At 39.7% G+C, this 15568-nt stretch overlaps 1 protein-coding gene across 3 annotated transcripts in view; it reads left to right on the forward strand.

Moving 5' to 3' along the window:
- The window catches only part of PRKCA (protein kinase C alpha), a 319404-nt gene that overhangs the window by 196882 nt on the left and 106954 nt on the right, over positions 1-15568 (forward strand). For all 3 annotated transcript variants that reach the window (XM_059732039.1, XM_059732041.1, XM_059732042.1), the window contains 2 exons: positions 9945-10056; positions 11780-11908. In XM_059732039.1, the coding sequence (XP_059588022.1) occupies positions 9945-10056; positions 11780-11908 (241 nt within the window). The remainder of the gene's footprint in view (positions 1-9944; positions 10057-11779; positions 11909-15568) is intronic.

Raw genomic sequence — 15568 nt, forward strand, 5'->3', positions numbered from 1 at the left:
AGGGTTACCAACTGTACATGAAAAACAGGTAAAATTCCTGTCCATAAAGTTGGTAAAAAATTGAGCTGTCAGTAAAAAATAAAAAAATAAAAGACTAAGAAACCATGAACCTGATTGAAGTTGGAATGAGGATGGATGCAGGTGTTGATAGACAGGCAGGGTGGCTGCTTACAGATGTAAAACAAAAACACCAAACAAAACCCCTAAAAACCTGGCGCTTTAATTTCAGTGCATTCCGGTGCTGAGCCCAGCACATGCCTAGAAGAGGCATTGCATTAGTTAGACCTGGCTCGCCCAACATCTGTATAAATCGGGTGCTTCAGCAGGGTGTTTTGACACTTTTATCTAATAGCTGATTGAATGAGCTTTACATAAAAGCACCAAAAAGCCTTGCTGAAGTGCCCAGTCTATACAGATTCTGCAGAGCCAGGTTGAACTAACGCGCTGCTGCTTCTAGTAAAGCACAGAGGTTTTGGGGTTTTTTCATGCCTGTCAGCAGCCAGCAACACCAACTTGTGTCTGAGTGGGAGTGCAGCTTGATGCCCTTCTGGGAGCTCTCCATCAGGGCACTGTGGCCCATGGGAGCCTCCACAGCCCACTCTTCCCCACAGCCATATGCGTCCTGTAGACATGTAGAAAGAGTGCAGATAATCATTTTTGATATTGTGCTGCTGAAAAATGTTTCAGAGATTGTCAAATCCTGGGGCACCGAAGTATTCCAAGTTTGGCAATTATGTATAAGATAGTCCAGACCTTGTTCTTAGAGAAGTCATGGAATATATAGGTCATTTCAATTTATTGTTTACCTATGGATGGCTATGATGTGATCTGATGACTCTTAATTGCTAATATCCTGAAAATAAAATATACATCCAGAGAAGAATATCTTTTGGTGAAGAACAGCTTCTGTAATCACAGGGTGTCCTGAAGCATTTAAGAAACACATTGTGCATTAGAATACATGAAAGCTGTATGTTTTATTGATAACAAAAGGATTATTTATTAGTTTATTTTCCAAAGCTATACGTCGTGGAAAATCCACAGTGTCTTTTCATAAGATCCTTGTTCTGTCCTCCAGTTATACTCTCTCATTACAATGCAAAGGGAATTACATGGACATCCTTGGTTGCTTGTCATTGTTATTGAGTATAATTGCTAAAATTAATTTTCTACAGTGCAATCACTCCTTTAGAGCTTCTTCCTATTGTACAAGCAGAAGCAAGTCAGCACCACTTCCTTGAGTTTCAGTGTAGCAGCTAATGGTCATTAAGACCATTTCTTTCAGAGAAGGTGGGTATTACCCATAACAGAAAGTTGACCACCAGACTGCTGCAGAAGTAGAATTTTGCTGTAATACAATCGTTCCATTTTTTGCCTACTACTACTGGTGAATAAAAGACTTTCTGTTTTTGGCTTTTTACATCAGCTAACATTTCTAACACCTCCATACTCTGGTGACACACACTATTACAAAAATAAACTAGAGGTTGAAATGGTATTTCAACATGGTCAGCAATATTTTATTGGCATTTCCACATGGCTGTTTCTTAATAATGTCATATTTTATTCATCTTCTAATACTTAGCCCTATACAGTCACTCCTTTCAGACAAAGCTGGGTCATCTCTTTGCTGTTACTGAGTTCTCTAACAGGGCTATACGCTGTTCTTTCATAGCCATCAAGGAAAGAATCCACAAACATACATGAGAAAAAGTGTCAGAAGTCATGCTTCATACTCTGAATTAAGTACAAACTAGGGTGGCAGAAATGCCATTACCTTGGCATTTACTGAAATTAGTACAAAGCCTTTTCCTGTGGATCTCCTGTCAGGCAAACAGGGTGTGTCTGTACGAGATGCTTTACTCTTGATTAGAGCAAATTCCTGCGCAGATAGCATCACTGTCTACACATGCAGACATTTACTGTGCAGTAATTTACTCTAATCCCAAGTAAATTTGCTACCTGTAAATAAAAGTAGCAAATTGATTTGGAAGTAATTATTGCACAGTATGACATGTGTAGACAGCTGACTGGGAGCAAATTTGCTCCTGGTCAACTGGGCAGCAGGGGACGGGAGATTGTTCCCTGCCCTCAGAAGCTGGCTGCTGCCAGGGCGGGCTCTGCCACCAGAGCCCAGGCAGGGACAATGCGATTGCAGAGCGGGGACTGGGAGATGGTCGCTGCTAGCTGCCCCACACCTGCCCCTCCCCTGTAGTTCTTCCTAAGCTGCCTGCCCCCGATCGGGGAGCCAGGGCTGGGAGCTCCCTGCTGCCAGGGCAGGGTGACATTGTCACTGCCTGGGCTCCGGTGGCGGAGTCTGCCAAGGAATCAGGCAGCTCCCGGGGGCAGGGAGCAATCTTCAGCCCTCACCACAGATAGCTGTATCCTGGCCCCATGTTCCCTGCCAGCTCCTGGGCTAGCACCAAGGGGGAGCCTAGAGTTTCCCCTGGCTGCTGCAGGGCTGAAGGGCATGGGAGCAGACTGCTGCCAGGAGCAGTAAATATGCTTCCACGTCCCCACTTGCTGAAGTCCTGGAAATTTGGCCCACTTGTGTTTACACCGACTTCGTGTCCCTCTCTGACCAACGCCCACAATAAAATGCACAAAACTTTTAGGAGTAGCTATATCTGTAAGGACAAGATAATGAAATGCTAACATTACCGGTCGCCAAGAGCTTCCTTTTCCCATTTCTCTAAATTAAATCCAGTCACAGAGGTTCATTACAGTGCAAATATGGAGCAACCTTGGTAGTGGGAGAGAGGAGTGAGCAGCATTTGCTGCTTTGCAGCCTTCAGATAACATTGTAGATCTTAATCCATCACTCTAATGATAGCAGGATAACGACTTCTTTCCCAATTTCCTCCCTTTTACAGACTTTGCAAAAAGAGACTTTTTCCTTCAGAGTTTTCATGATGAATGTGCACTAGATTTAGTACTGTGTTCAGTCATCCTGCAAACAGCCAGTTATTCAGCAATCTGTTTGTCATGTTCTGCTTTGGCTCAGTCATGTTAAACTGCTATGGCCAGAGGTACTTCTGGGAAGGAAGTATTGAACTTTTACATCAGCTTTCAGAGGACAGGGAAAGGGAAGTTACAGTATTTGCACCTTCCCAAGTAACAATGAATGTACCATAGTTTGAGGTTCTAAAGGTAATAGGATTCATAAAGTAAAGCTAGATAAGCATAGTTTCTGGTTTTGAAACTACTTAGTTTTTTAATGGATAAAATGAGGTTAGAGAAGTGTGATCTCATGGGTAAAATGAAGGTCTTATATGCATAATATCTGACTGAAATATTCTCCCCTTGATGTCTGGATGTGTACAGTATGCCTATTAACTGCAGATTCAGGTGCTGTTGCAGGCATATGAGAAGGAGCACATCAGGTGTATGAGTAACAAATCTCTTTAATGTGTATTAAGATAATGCGCATTAAATTTAGGCACACCTAAATGCATGTGTAGGCAAGCCCAAAGTATGTAAATACCTTTCTCATCAATAAAAGATGCGTTAGTGATTCGCTATAGTTTTTGCTCAGAGATCAAATCTCAAAACACACACAATAGTAACAGTAAGCGTTTGATGTTAAGCATTTGATAATAGTCTTCTTCATTTAGCCAGTGCACTTCCTGTTAATCTCTCTTCAAAATCTTTTTGGATAACAATTACTTTGGGAAACTTTCCCTGTTAACAGTATATTTTGCTGTAAAATCATGTGTTAGGAGATGCAGCTGTCTCGCTGAATGCTTATTTCCTCAGTACAAGGGCAGCCCTCTAATTAGGTCATCACTAAAAGGTCATGCCTCTACTCATAATATTGTTATCTTTGCCGCTGGGAGTATGGTAAACAGCATGTGTGCAACATGAGGCTCACTACCTGATGCTCGGTCATGTGCAGGGATCTTGGTTTTCTCTGTTCAAAATCCTAAATTCTCTATTAGACCCCAAAATCCAAATTTTTCCCCTATATAGGAAACATCACCATATATACAGGTATCAGTTTAACACAATGTTTTATTGATATATTTACAATTTTTAAGCAATTTGGAAACTTACCAGTGCCTCAATAATTATAATAAAATTAATTCTAAAGACCTATATATTTTGGCATTTGAACATCAGAGCTTCCCCTGTCCCCTTTTGCTTACCAGGACGTGGGTCCAGCTCTGATTGTCCCCCCTGCTGTTTTGTGGCACTGAGCAGCCCTGATATGCCGGTACCCTGCCCCTGCCCATGCTGTTGCCCTTCACTCCCAAGCCAGAGTCCTCCCAGCCCTGCCAGTGCCCTTCACTCCTGACCCGCAGTCCTCACCTTCTGGGCCATGCTGGTGTCTGTCGTTCCCACCCTGCAGCCCCCAATCCCTGCCAGCGCCCCTCACTCCTGAACCAGAGCCCTCTGTTCCTCCAGCCCTGCTGGAGGGGGCCCCCAGCTGCTCTCCACCCCATGCAGCCCCGTTTGGCCTGCAGGATGGTGGTCTGCAAGGACACATCGGGGACAATCTCCAACATGAAGTGCATGCATTGCATCTCATGTGGAAGCACAGGCAGCAGCAGCTGGGGCTGCGCTGCAGCGTGGAGGACCAGCATTGTGCTCCGCAGCAGCAGCATGAAGCCGAGTGTAGCTCTGACCTGGGCCATGCAGGAGCAGCACAGCAGGGGCGGGAGGAGGAAGAGCCACTGGAGGCAGGGGGAGCCCCGCTAGGAAGCTGTGCATGCTGGCTGGGGCCATGGGTGCAGTAGGAACATAGCGCAAACTATCCCAGCAGGAGTGCGTGGGGCTTGGCCCCATGTGGAGCACTACAGGAGCAGTCACGGGCCAGATAAAATCAATTGGTGGGTCAGATCCAGAGCAGTGATTCTCAGGCAGGGTGCTGGGGCATCCTGGGGTGCTGCAAGATCCTTTGACGGGTGGTGCAAGGTGTGAGAAGTTGAGCACTCCCACTACCTGGACTTTCCGCAAGGAGGTAAACACTGTAATAAAGTGAAATTTTTTTTAAATGGGGTGCCACTCAATTCACAGAAGTTTTGGTGGGGTGCTTTGAGTCTGGAAAGGTCGGGAACCGGTGCTGTAGTTTCACGTAAAAGGCAGACATAGCCTGTAGAAGCCTCCTTCCCCAAAGTGGATCCTGCTGTTAACAAACAAACATGCTGATACTGGCTATCAGGAACTGGCCTCCTTCTTAAAATATACCAAGGAACACGATTCAGACAGGACCGGTCAACTCAGTGCTTCGGAGGTACTGCAGGCCTGACACGGAGGAGGCCAAGCATTACTGGGAAGTGCAGTGCCCATATGTAGATGAAGACAAAAACTGGGTGGTTGATGGAAAGACTTTCTACCCAGAGTCTTAGGCAACGTGTTCAATCACCATTCATTGACAGAAGAGTATTACTGCTGTGATATCAGAAAAGGCATTACATCCAGCCTGGTATTGGTTGGTAAATATTTGGTGCTCTAGTTCTCTGTCTGATCTGGTATATTAATTGGATTGTATCCTTGTCCTACGTTGGAACCTATTTTTTAAAGGTTATTTGTTTCTGTTCTTATTTTGCATTTTAATTCTTTATGGAATTTTATATTTTATTTGATATACCCACATAATTAGGGAGCAAAAGGATGACTAAAGGTCTAAAATACGTGATTGCTCAGGCATTGTTTTAAAATATTCGGAGTAGAGGATCATAAAAAACCCCACAAAACTTCTCCACATCCTGAATTATTTTTTCATTGTTCCTTTTTTTGCACGCACACGTGCATGCAGCCTTTCTTTGTATAGTAAGAATGTAATGTAACAAGATGCTGTTTAAAGCAGTGATCTGGGTAATGCCTGTGCCTTGCAATCAGGGCTTCGTAGGTGTGTTTGCTACCATTTAATATTCCCAGTCTGCCACGAAGATACTGCTCAGGCAGTTTCAATTCCTGTAGTGTGGAATGAGATTAGACAAACACATAGAGCTGCATTGCCTACAGATATATTTAGCTAAATAGCCAAACGCTAGCATAGAATGGAAAAAATGTTTTACGGTGCTAACATGAATCATTCATGACTTTTGTTGCCCAACAAAAAAACTCAAGATAAAAAAATAGAATTAAAACATTGATGGAAAATGGCTCCTGTTATTCTCTGGCCTTAAACTTTCTAAGGTTTTTGTGTTTATTGTCAATCAAGGAACTGGAAAAAAAAATTTAAATGGATATAGTATTAACAGACTTTTTGTTTAAGCCAGAGTATTGCTATTTCTTTCTTTATATTCACTCTTGTCCACATTGAGCCAGCATGGAGTCACGTTGTGGGCGGGCATTTATGGAGTAAAATAGAACAAATTTAATACTGCTCTGAAAATCCAATTCATATTGGATGCATTATTTTATATATAACAGTTCAGGCATGCTCTTAAGTTGAGTATAAAGCTATTATTAAATGACATGTAAAAAGCAACTGACACTACATTTTTATATATAGAGGGATTATAGATATAAATAATACGATATATAAATATTTGACTGTCACTGAATTGTACAAATAAATATATGGGCCTGCATTATAAACAGAATGTGTATGTACAATTTCACATATATATAAAATTCCTGTTTGCAGTGTAGGTCCATGCAAGTATTTCCATGATTCAGTGACAAATATTTATATACCATACCACAGTTAATGTAGTTTTATAGTATTTCATTGGTGAGAAAACAAAAGCAAATTCTGATCTCATTTGCTTCTGCCTGATTTTGTATAACAATCAATAATCGTTTCCTGTGGATATTAAAAAATGAAACTTATCCCCATATTTGCATAATATTGTCTTATTTTCTTGATAATGTTTTACTCTATGGTGTAGTTACAATATTGAATCAGTTGAAAATAAGCTGCATAATCCATTCATGTACAATAATCACCTACCAACCAAATGTATGAAAACAAAATAAAAAAAAAACGCAAATAGCAAAAAGGCAAGCAAAGGGTATTTCAAAATTTCAGTCTGCAAAGAGTGATCATGATGCTCCATTTTAATTATCCACCTGCAGATTTAGTATAACGCGAATATCAAACAGCTTTTCACATATCCACAAATTGAGTGCTTTAAAACGTATCTAAAACAAGCTACGATGATTAAATAATTAAGTTAACTGAAAATTCAAACAGCCTATTTGCAAACTAGTAATTAAACTCTATAAAGAATTTGTCTGACCTGAATTAAAGAAAATTGGAGTGGTAGACAAAAAGTATAGGGAAAAAATTGACTATTTGACATTTGCTCACTCAAGCATATGTAGCTGCTAAGAGTCAGTAGATGACTACCATTATGTGTAGTGCACAAGGTTTCCAGAGTAGAGGGATGAGTTGCCAATGCTCATTTTACAGTTATAAAAATTATTTATGACGGATGTTTGATAGAACTTGAAAAGGGGGTTTGTTCAGTGTCATTCAAAAACGGCATTTATTGTCCTTCTTAGCAACAGATGTGTATATTAAAACAAGGGGTAAACATATATTGAAGTTACACCAATGTAGACTCTTGCTCCTCCTCTTCAACACAAACACCAGTGAAGAGTTCGCATTGACATTTTAATTCAAATGGTTTAGAAATGACTGGACACTTCCTTCTTTTGGATGGTGCCATCTGATTCTGATCTTTGAGCAACCTTTCTGAAAAGCCATGTTCCCATGACCCCCATCACAGGGCTCTGTCTTTTTAATAAAGAAAAAACAGATGTTCCCTGCAGCAATCTGAGGGATGTTCAGTGTCAGTTAACATGTTGTCGTGTGTATAGCACTTCTTGGCATTTCATGTTTTGGACTCTAAAATAAAACACATAGATTGAAATATATGAGCATCTTGAATTTGGTATTGTATGGTCTTCACTTATCTTCTTGGAGAATAAATTATATAGAGAAGAACTGAAATTGAAGTTTTCAACAATATTCCTTTTTTGATAAAGATGTAAAAAGACCAAACAAAACTCCTATATGGAATAGAAACTCCTATATGGAAAAGAAACATACTGAAAAACTAAGCAAAAAGGCATATTGCTTTATGCTATTATGCTAAACTATAAAGGAAATATAACTAAGTGTTACTATAAAACTCAGATTTATATTCACAATTTGGTCATTCCTGAATTTTTACTTTATTGAATAAAATGATTGCATTAGAAGCATGTTTTCTTTTCTAATAAGGGAACACTGTACTATTTTGCATTCTATTCTTCAAATGTGCATTTCAAATTCTGAGATGACCTTTATTGCCAAGCATGGTTTTATGTTGATGTGTTAATTTTTTCTGACAATATGATAATACTCTGAATATAGTCATATGGGAAACCAGTACAAAAATGTAGCAGTAGTGGAAGTAGTTATTTATGTACAGCTTTTGCTAAGAGCATACAATAAAACGAACAGTAAAATTATATAACTGATAGTTTTTGCCAAAAACATACAACACAATTGTATGTTCTACATTCTTCTAATTTTGGTTCTTATTCTTCGGGTAACTAATGCAGCTACCCTGAGGGAGTATAGAACAAGGTTATATAGGACAACTCATAAAAAATAAAAGAGAACTTTTTCTACAGGGTGTATCCCGCAAATAGAGGAAATTGCTACGAATTCAGAATTGTTTGCTGTCAAGGGAGTTTGCTTGTGACAGTTAAGCATTTATTAGGGGTCTGATAACGTTAAAAAGAATCAGAACAGTAGAATCCCTTTATTTGCATTTAGTCAGAGCATAGAGCAAAAAAGATGAAAAGCACAGTATTGGCAATATTGGTATCAAATGCTGAATTCTTGATTTCAAATCAAAGTCATTCTGCAGTAGATAGGGAAGTGGCCACAATGTTGGCTGGAAGTCAGGACTTAGTTATTTTTACAGAAAGGGTGTTCTTGTGCTTCATAAATCTGCATATATTTAAGTCAGTGGAGTCACAGCATAGCTAAAATTGACCATGAAGGATCTCAAAATATTACAGTAATGTGGTAGCACAATATTTTCTTGGAAGTTACGTCTGATAATAGGACTCTTTAAGCTTTGGGTTTTTTCCAGGGTGGAGGGGAGGAGTTGGGCATGTGCAAGTGTGTCTATTGATACAGTATAAGTGTATAGAGAGCTATACCTATAAATACAAGCAAAACTATTGAATTTGTATATTTGCATCTCATTAGGTCTGTTGGGACCAAATGTTAAAGGTGCATGGTGACTCCTACTCCTACTGTAACCGTGGATCCTTAGCACTTGCTGAAAATCTTGGCTTTTGTGTTCAGAAACATAATGTATTTTTTTTTCTTTTTAAGTAGTTTAGTTGCATTGCATATCACCAGTCCTAAATGAGAAACCTTGCCCAAACTGCAGCCTTGGCATTAAAATGTCCCATCACTATTAATTTCTCAGCTGGAAACTCAGTCAGGAATAAAGGCCTAAATAAAATATTTACCAGATGCTAAGTTTAAAGTCATTCACTATATTTTTCAGTAATAGTGATTATAAATTTACAACCTCAAATGTTGTTTTATCTTTAAAAACCTGATTTCCCTGTTGTTCAGATTAAAATGTTCACTTTAGAGTTTTAAGAAGCTTCCACGAGAGAGAGAGAGACAGACAAACACAGTAATGTATATCTTCATTTAGGTGCGACTAGCAATGACTGCTATTAAATATAACCACTCACAACTTCTAACGAGATATTCAGTAAATGTCATAGTCACTGAAGTCTGAATTCAGTTACTGTTCAGTATGTATAATACTCCTCTTTAAATATGTACTTTGTGCAAACTGAGAGCAACAACAAGCCTATTATCTATGTTCATTGAACTAAGCATATACTTTGAATACGCTGTACATTGCAGTATATATTATATTTTTCTTCTGTTCCATAAACTATTGAACATGAAACATTATTTGGCAGTTTTACCAAAGAAAAATAAGAATCTGTTTCTGCTTCCTCCTTAGGATCCCCGAAGCAAGCACAAGTTTAAAATCCACACATATGGAAGCCCAACTTTTTGTGACCATTGTGGGTCATTGCTTTATGGACTTATTCATCAAGGGATGAAATGTGACAGTAAGTAAGTTTTTCTTATGTTATTTAAAAGGCCTATTATAAACCATTAGGCACCAAGCTTCCTCTTTCCCTTGTGTGGAAAATATTGTTTCATTTACAATCAATTACAGCCCTGTATATTGCACGTGAACATTTCATTATTGAAGACTCCAAGTAAAATGTTGTAATGTGACCAAACGTCTTCCAGTGGGAAAAATGCGATGGAAGTGTGCTAATGCAAACTATCTCAGGTCCTGCAAAAGTACTCTATTTGCCAGCACTTTTATGAGGAAGGTTATGTTTAAGGCTTGGGAGGGTGATTCCCAAGCTAAAACCCTCCCTATGTTTTATTCTCAGCCCTGCAACAGCCATTAGGGCTTGTTACATGTTACACTGTGAACCGCACAAATGTTGGGCAGCTTCGTGCTAGCTTGCAGTCGCACCTTCAATTTGAGCAGTACGTGGCTGGGGAGTGGCTGGGTTATGCGGATTAAGAGAGAATCCTACCCTGGAGTGGCATAATTTTGAGCTGCACAATGAGTGTTTTAAACCACTTGAAGGTGTTAATGTGCTGACAGTCCAGAGGTTAAGAGCTCCAGGAGCTGCCCAAAATTAATGGGTAGCAGGGCCCTATTGTGTAAAATTTCTCTCTCAAAAAACAGTCAGAAGGGACGAGAAAAACCAGATTATCTTTCAAGATGCTTAAGTATTGTTTGCATTCACAACACATTCATACTCCGGTCCTCCTATTCTGGCTCTTCCATTACTGCTCCTCCACCTCCTTTCTGCCTACCCTCCAAACTCCTCAAATGCACTTCCTTCCCCCTTCTACCGTTTCATCTCCCCTCCTGTCCATCCTGGCTTTCATCTTGTTCACACCATAACTATGTTTGTGATCTCTCCGTAGCCAAAGGCAGGCCTTCTCTTCTAGTCCTGGCTTCTTGACGTCTTAGCTATAATCGACACCGTTAATCATGCTCCCTTTAATGTTTGTCTTCCTGTAGCTTTTCTGCCCCATTCGTAGTTCTTTTTGTATCTCTCTAATGCAGTGTTTTTAGAGCACTTTTGGTGGGGAGAGGGAAGCAGTTTGGTAGGGAAACTTTCTCTCCCTACAATCCCATTTATGCCTTCAAAAACCGTCTCCTCTTCAGTTCAATTGGAATAATAATGAAATCTTTATTTTCTGTCCAAAATCCTTTCCCACACCTTCCTTCAGTTACTGCCGGCACCAACACCAGTATTCTTTCACGTCAGAGGAGACATTGGTATCAGCTTTGTCTGGTTTCCTTTAAGCCCCACACATCCAGAATGTAGTCAAATCCTGATGTTTCTTCGTCATAATACTAGCAACTTTCAAGCTTCTCATCCTCTGCTCCCCCTTCTCCTCCCACAACCAGTATTTTTTTTTAAAGGGATTATTTGCTGTTCCTTTATTTCAGGGACAAACTTTCAGGCACTATCTGTATTTATAATAGTAGCAGCATCATGCTGTAAGTCAAATCTTTGTTCTGTGGGTCCTTTATTTTTTGATTGTCATAAAGATACCTGTAGATATTATTTGTTCCATTTAAAAGGTATGCTAGGTGACTGAAGCTTGATCCTTTTTTCGTTTTTTTAGTGGGAGCCATCCCATTTTGGTTAGGTGGAATGTATCGTATCCATATTTGCCATGTGTATTTAGTGTAAATGTAGTGCTTATGTCGTAATGTTATGAACCTTTTCCTTTTCCTCTTCTGTTCCACAGCATGTGATATGAATGTTCACAAACAGTGTGTAATAAATGTCCCAAGTCTCTGTGGAATGGATCACACGGAGAAAAGAGGAAGGATTTATCTGAAAGCGGAAGTCACTGGTGACAAACTACAAGTCACAGGTAAATAAAAAAAAGAGCGAAAAAGCTTTTCTGGTAACAGTAAAGGGGGTCATTTGGGAACTTTTTGGTGCTTCAGAATAATGTAATTTCAGTTATATACTTACTATTATATTCAAACTATTTATGTACTTTGGGTCATATGCTTGCTCGTTATGGTCAATGACAAACTTCCATTAATCTTCAACAATTCATCTAATATGTATGGTAGTGTAAAAATGTTGTGGAAGCTGGTATTCAAACAAATTGTAATTATTTACAATGGATTTGCGTAAGGTTTAAAGCAACACTTTGCCCCTGGAGGAAAACATAAGCACACTATCTAAAATCTGTGTAAAAGATATGTTTCCATGTAAACAGCATTACAACTGAATTGTTAAGCTCTTGAAAAAGGTGTCCAGCAATTACTCAAAACCCAAGAGGAGATCCCTTGGATTCTTCCATCCAATATAAAGCTGGGATCCATAGTATCCAATTTGGATTTGGGCTCAAAGACTGTTCCAGACAAAACATAAAATATGACATCAATAACCATATTTTCGGAGGTGTTTTGCTTTTCTTTCCTTGAACGTATTTTCGTAGGTATTTGTAATACTTGGTTTATTTTCTTTTCCAATACCTGGTCTTTGGGATTATTCTGAAGCAATGCTCTAAGACCTAACCCATTCCCCCCAAAATAACACTTGAATTTTGAAGGTTTGGGAATAAATTATTCCAGCCAGGTATATTATATATGTTAACGTTAATGGAACTTTCTTATGCATCACAGGATGGAATTTAGTTTTCAAAAATGTATAGCACAGTTTAATTTTTTTTATCTTTATATATGTTTTTCTGATTTTTAACTAGCGGTGATTAAGTTGGTTAACCTGTGCCTCGCGTGTGCTTGATAGCAATACAATTCAGTATCACTCCTATTTGCGGAGAACCTCCGCAAGATCCTGTGGCATTGTACCGTATATTTACACCAAGGGACTAGAGGAGCTAGAGAGCAGAAGTTGAGGGTGGCTTGGTCGAGAATCTCTTGTTCCCCACAGGCAGGGCTGATTGTCAGAGCAAACAAATACATCTATATGCTGACAGATAAAAAAACGTGCGTGCTCCCTTTTTTTTTTTCCAAACTGTCCTACAGAGAAATAAAACTGGTATCACAACACATTCGTGTGACTCAGCGTTCACTTGAGAATGAAGGAAATAATAAAATGTAATAGCACATAGAAAGTACAGTAAAAGTCAGGGGTAAGATAGTGATGAAGCTCGTTCTGTTTTAGTCTTCCCTGGGGCTAACCCCCTGCCCTCCCTACACACACACCAGATGATGAAGGCACCTCATCCGGTGATGGGACCTGTAGAGAAAACTTAAACTAGACATACAGTTAAAACTGGCAGTGTTTCAGGACATGAACTATGTGAACCTTTGAGACACAAGTGAAGGGCTCTCCCAAGGCCGCCTCTTTCTAGTGTTACGATATGAAATTCGTTTCAGTTGTGAAGCCACAACAGAGCAGAATAGGAGACATGTGAGGTTGTTTCTACTTTTGTCTTTGGTTTCTAATCACAGTGAAGGATCTGTTATTGCTGTCATCCTGTGCAAGCGCTGAGCTCAATCACATTGTCTCAGTGTTGTCGAGCTTAAATACCAGGCTTTGCAGCCTGCTGAAAACAAAATGCGTTCTGAAGGAGACCTGAAGATTATTCCCTTCACCTAGGCAGTTTTCCAGAGTTTATACACATTCTGGATTTTCTTTTCATGCCTTCTATGAATGTCATAAAGGAAATCACTAAGTACATCTGGATTTTGAGGGCTCTTACAGTTCCATTGAGATGCCTGGCAAACATACATAACATCAGTCCTTCATCTTTTTTGATATCTGTAACTCAGCACCTTAGGATCTTCCTATCAAATGTCTAGAAGGCATTTTGTCCTAGAAGATGTTGGAAAGGAAGGGGAGGATAATGTGCAGTTACAGTGAATCAGAATAGAACCTATGTGATAGTTAATTGCAGCCAACTTTTGCAAATTGCTTCCCACTGATGTAGGAGGGAAAAACTTGTCCACGGTGCTGTCATTTAGGAAATGTTTCTTTCACTAAGCAATGAATACATCACCCTTTCAGAAATACAGATACTAATTTTAACTGTACCATCAAGAGGAATTAAATTGAAAATTATAACACTGAAGAAACTGAATCTTTGTATTAATCTTGAGCATTATTCAATAAGGTACCTAAACAGGTGTCTAACTTCAAGGCTGCACTGCAGATGATTCAGCAGAGAACCTAAAAAAAAGTGTTTAAATCCAGTTTCCTTTAAGGGGACTTAAGAAGTTACTTAAGTACTTTTCTAAATTAGAATGAATTCAAGCAAGTGGTTTTTAGTAGAGCTGTGCAAAGTTTCGGTCCCTGATTTGTTCTGGCGGAGATTCAGCCTGATTCGGTGTCTGAATCTCCAAATTCAAATTGAATCAAAGGACCCTTTAATCCCTCCAAATCGATTTGGAGAGATTCAGAAAGATTTGGAGATTCGGACATAGACGCAGCTTTAAATGGTTTGTCTACATACCTCTAGGTAACAGGGGCTCATGAACACTGCAATGCTGGGGCGCATGGAGCATCCCACAGAAGCACGGGGGGCTCCCCAGCATGCTTGACAGGACACCCAGAAGTGGACCAGAAGCACTTCTGGTCCATTTCCAGGTCCACCGGGGAGCGTGCTGGCCCCCACCCCCCCGCGCCCTCCCAGCAGCCGAGCCGGGAGGCCCTGCACTCCTGTGGAGCACTCCATGTGCCCCAGCTTTGCAGCAGTCACGAGCCGTGCATGCTACTTCAAGGTACGTAGAAAACATATTTAAAGCTGTGCGTATGACCGAATTGCTGATTCTCCAAATCGGCATTGAATCTTCAGATTTGGATTCAGCTGAATCAAATCAGGGACAGTGATCTGAATCAATGAATCGAATCACTGTCCCTGATTCGGGCTGAATCCAAATCAAATAGGGCCTGCTTTGCACACCCCTGGATTTTAGGCAGAAAGGTTGTATTATACTGACGGGTGAATTTTCCTACTTAACATGAACTAAATGTATAAAAGAGAAGGATAACAGGGTTCACCTTACAGAATTGTAATAATGGAGAATAATGTTTTTCTGAAGACTTTTCAAATACTGTACAAGGAATATTATATTGACACCAATAGTTTTGTAGTGAAACATTGTAGGCTCCCAGCCCAAATCAGTATCTGAAACTATGGTTCTTTAATTCCAGCTTCCGACTTTTCACAAGGAAGAGGTTTGAACTTAGTTTCAGTCATGCCAGTATGAGACTAATGGCATAATTTTCTCTGTATTCTGCAAGCTTGATCCTGCTTGCTTTGAAGTAAGTAGCAAGATGCCTATTGAGTACAGAAATCAGGTCCACTATTATCAGGTCCTCTATTCGCTTTTTGTATTATTTTAAATATATGCGCCAAATGTTAGAGAATATAGAACTATTGTAGTTGGTGCTGTCTGTTCTTCAGTCCATTCATTGGGAGTGGGTGCAGTGTGTTACGAAAAGGCATGAGGTTCCATCTTTTGTTCCCTATCATAAGTGCTAGAAAGTTGCCTCTGTTTTAAAAAATAATTCAAATTTAGAAGGTATTTTTAGAGCAGGCAGTGTTGCTATA

The sequence above is a fragment of the Alligator mississippiensis genome, chromosome 8 (assembly GCF_030867095.1).
Source record: "Alligator mississippiensis isolate rAllMis1 chromosome 8, rAllMis1, whole genome shotgun sequence".
NCBI classification, from domain to species: domain Eukaryota; kingdom Metazoa; phylum Chordata; order Crocodylia; family Alligatoridae; genus Alligator; species Alligator mississippiensis.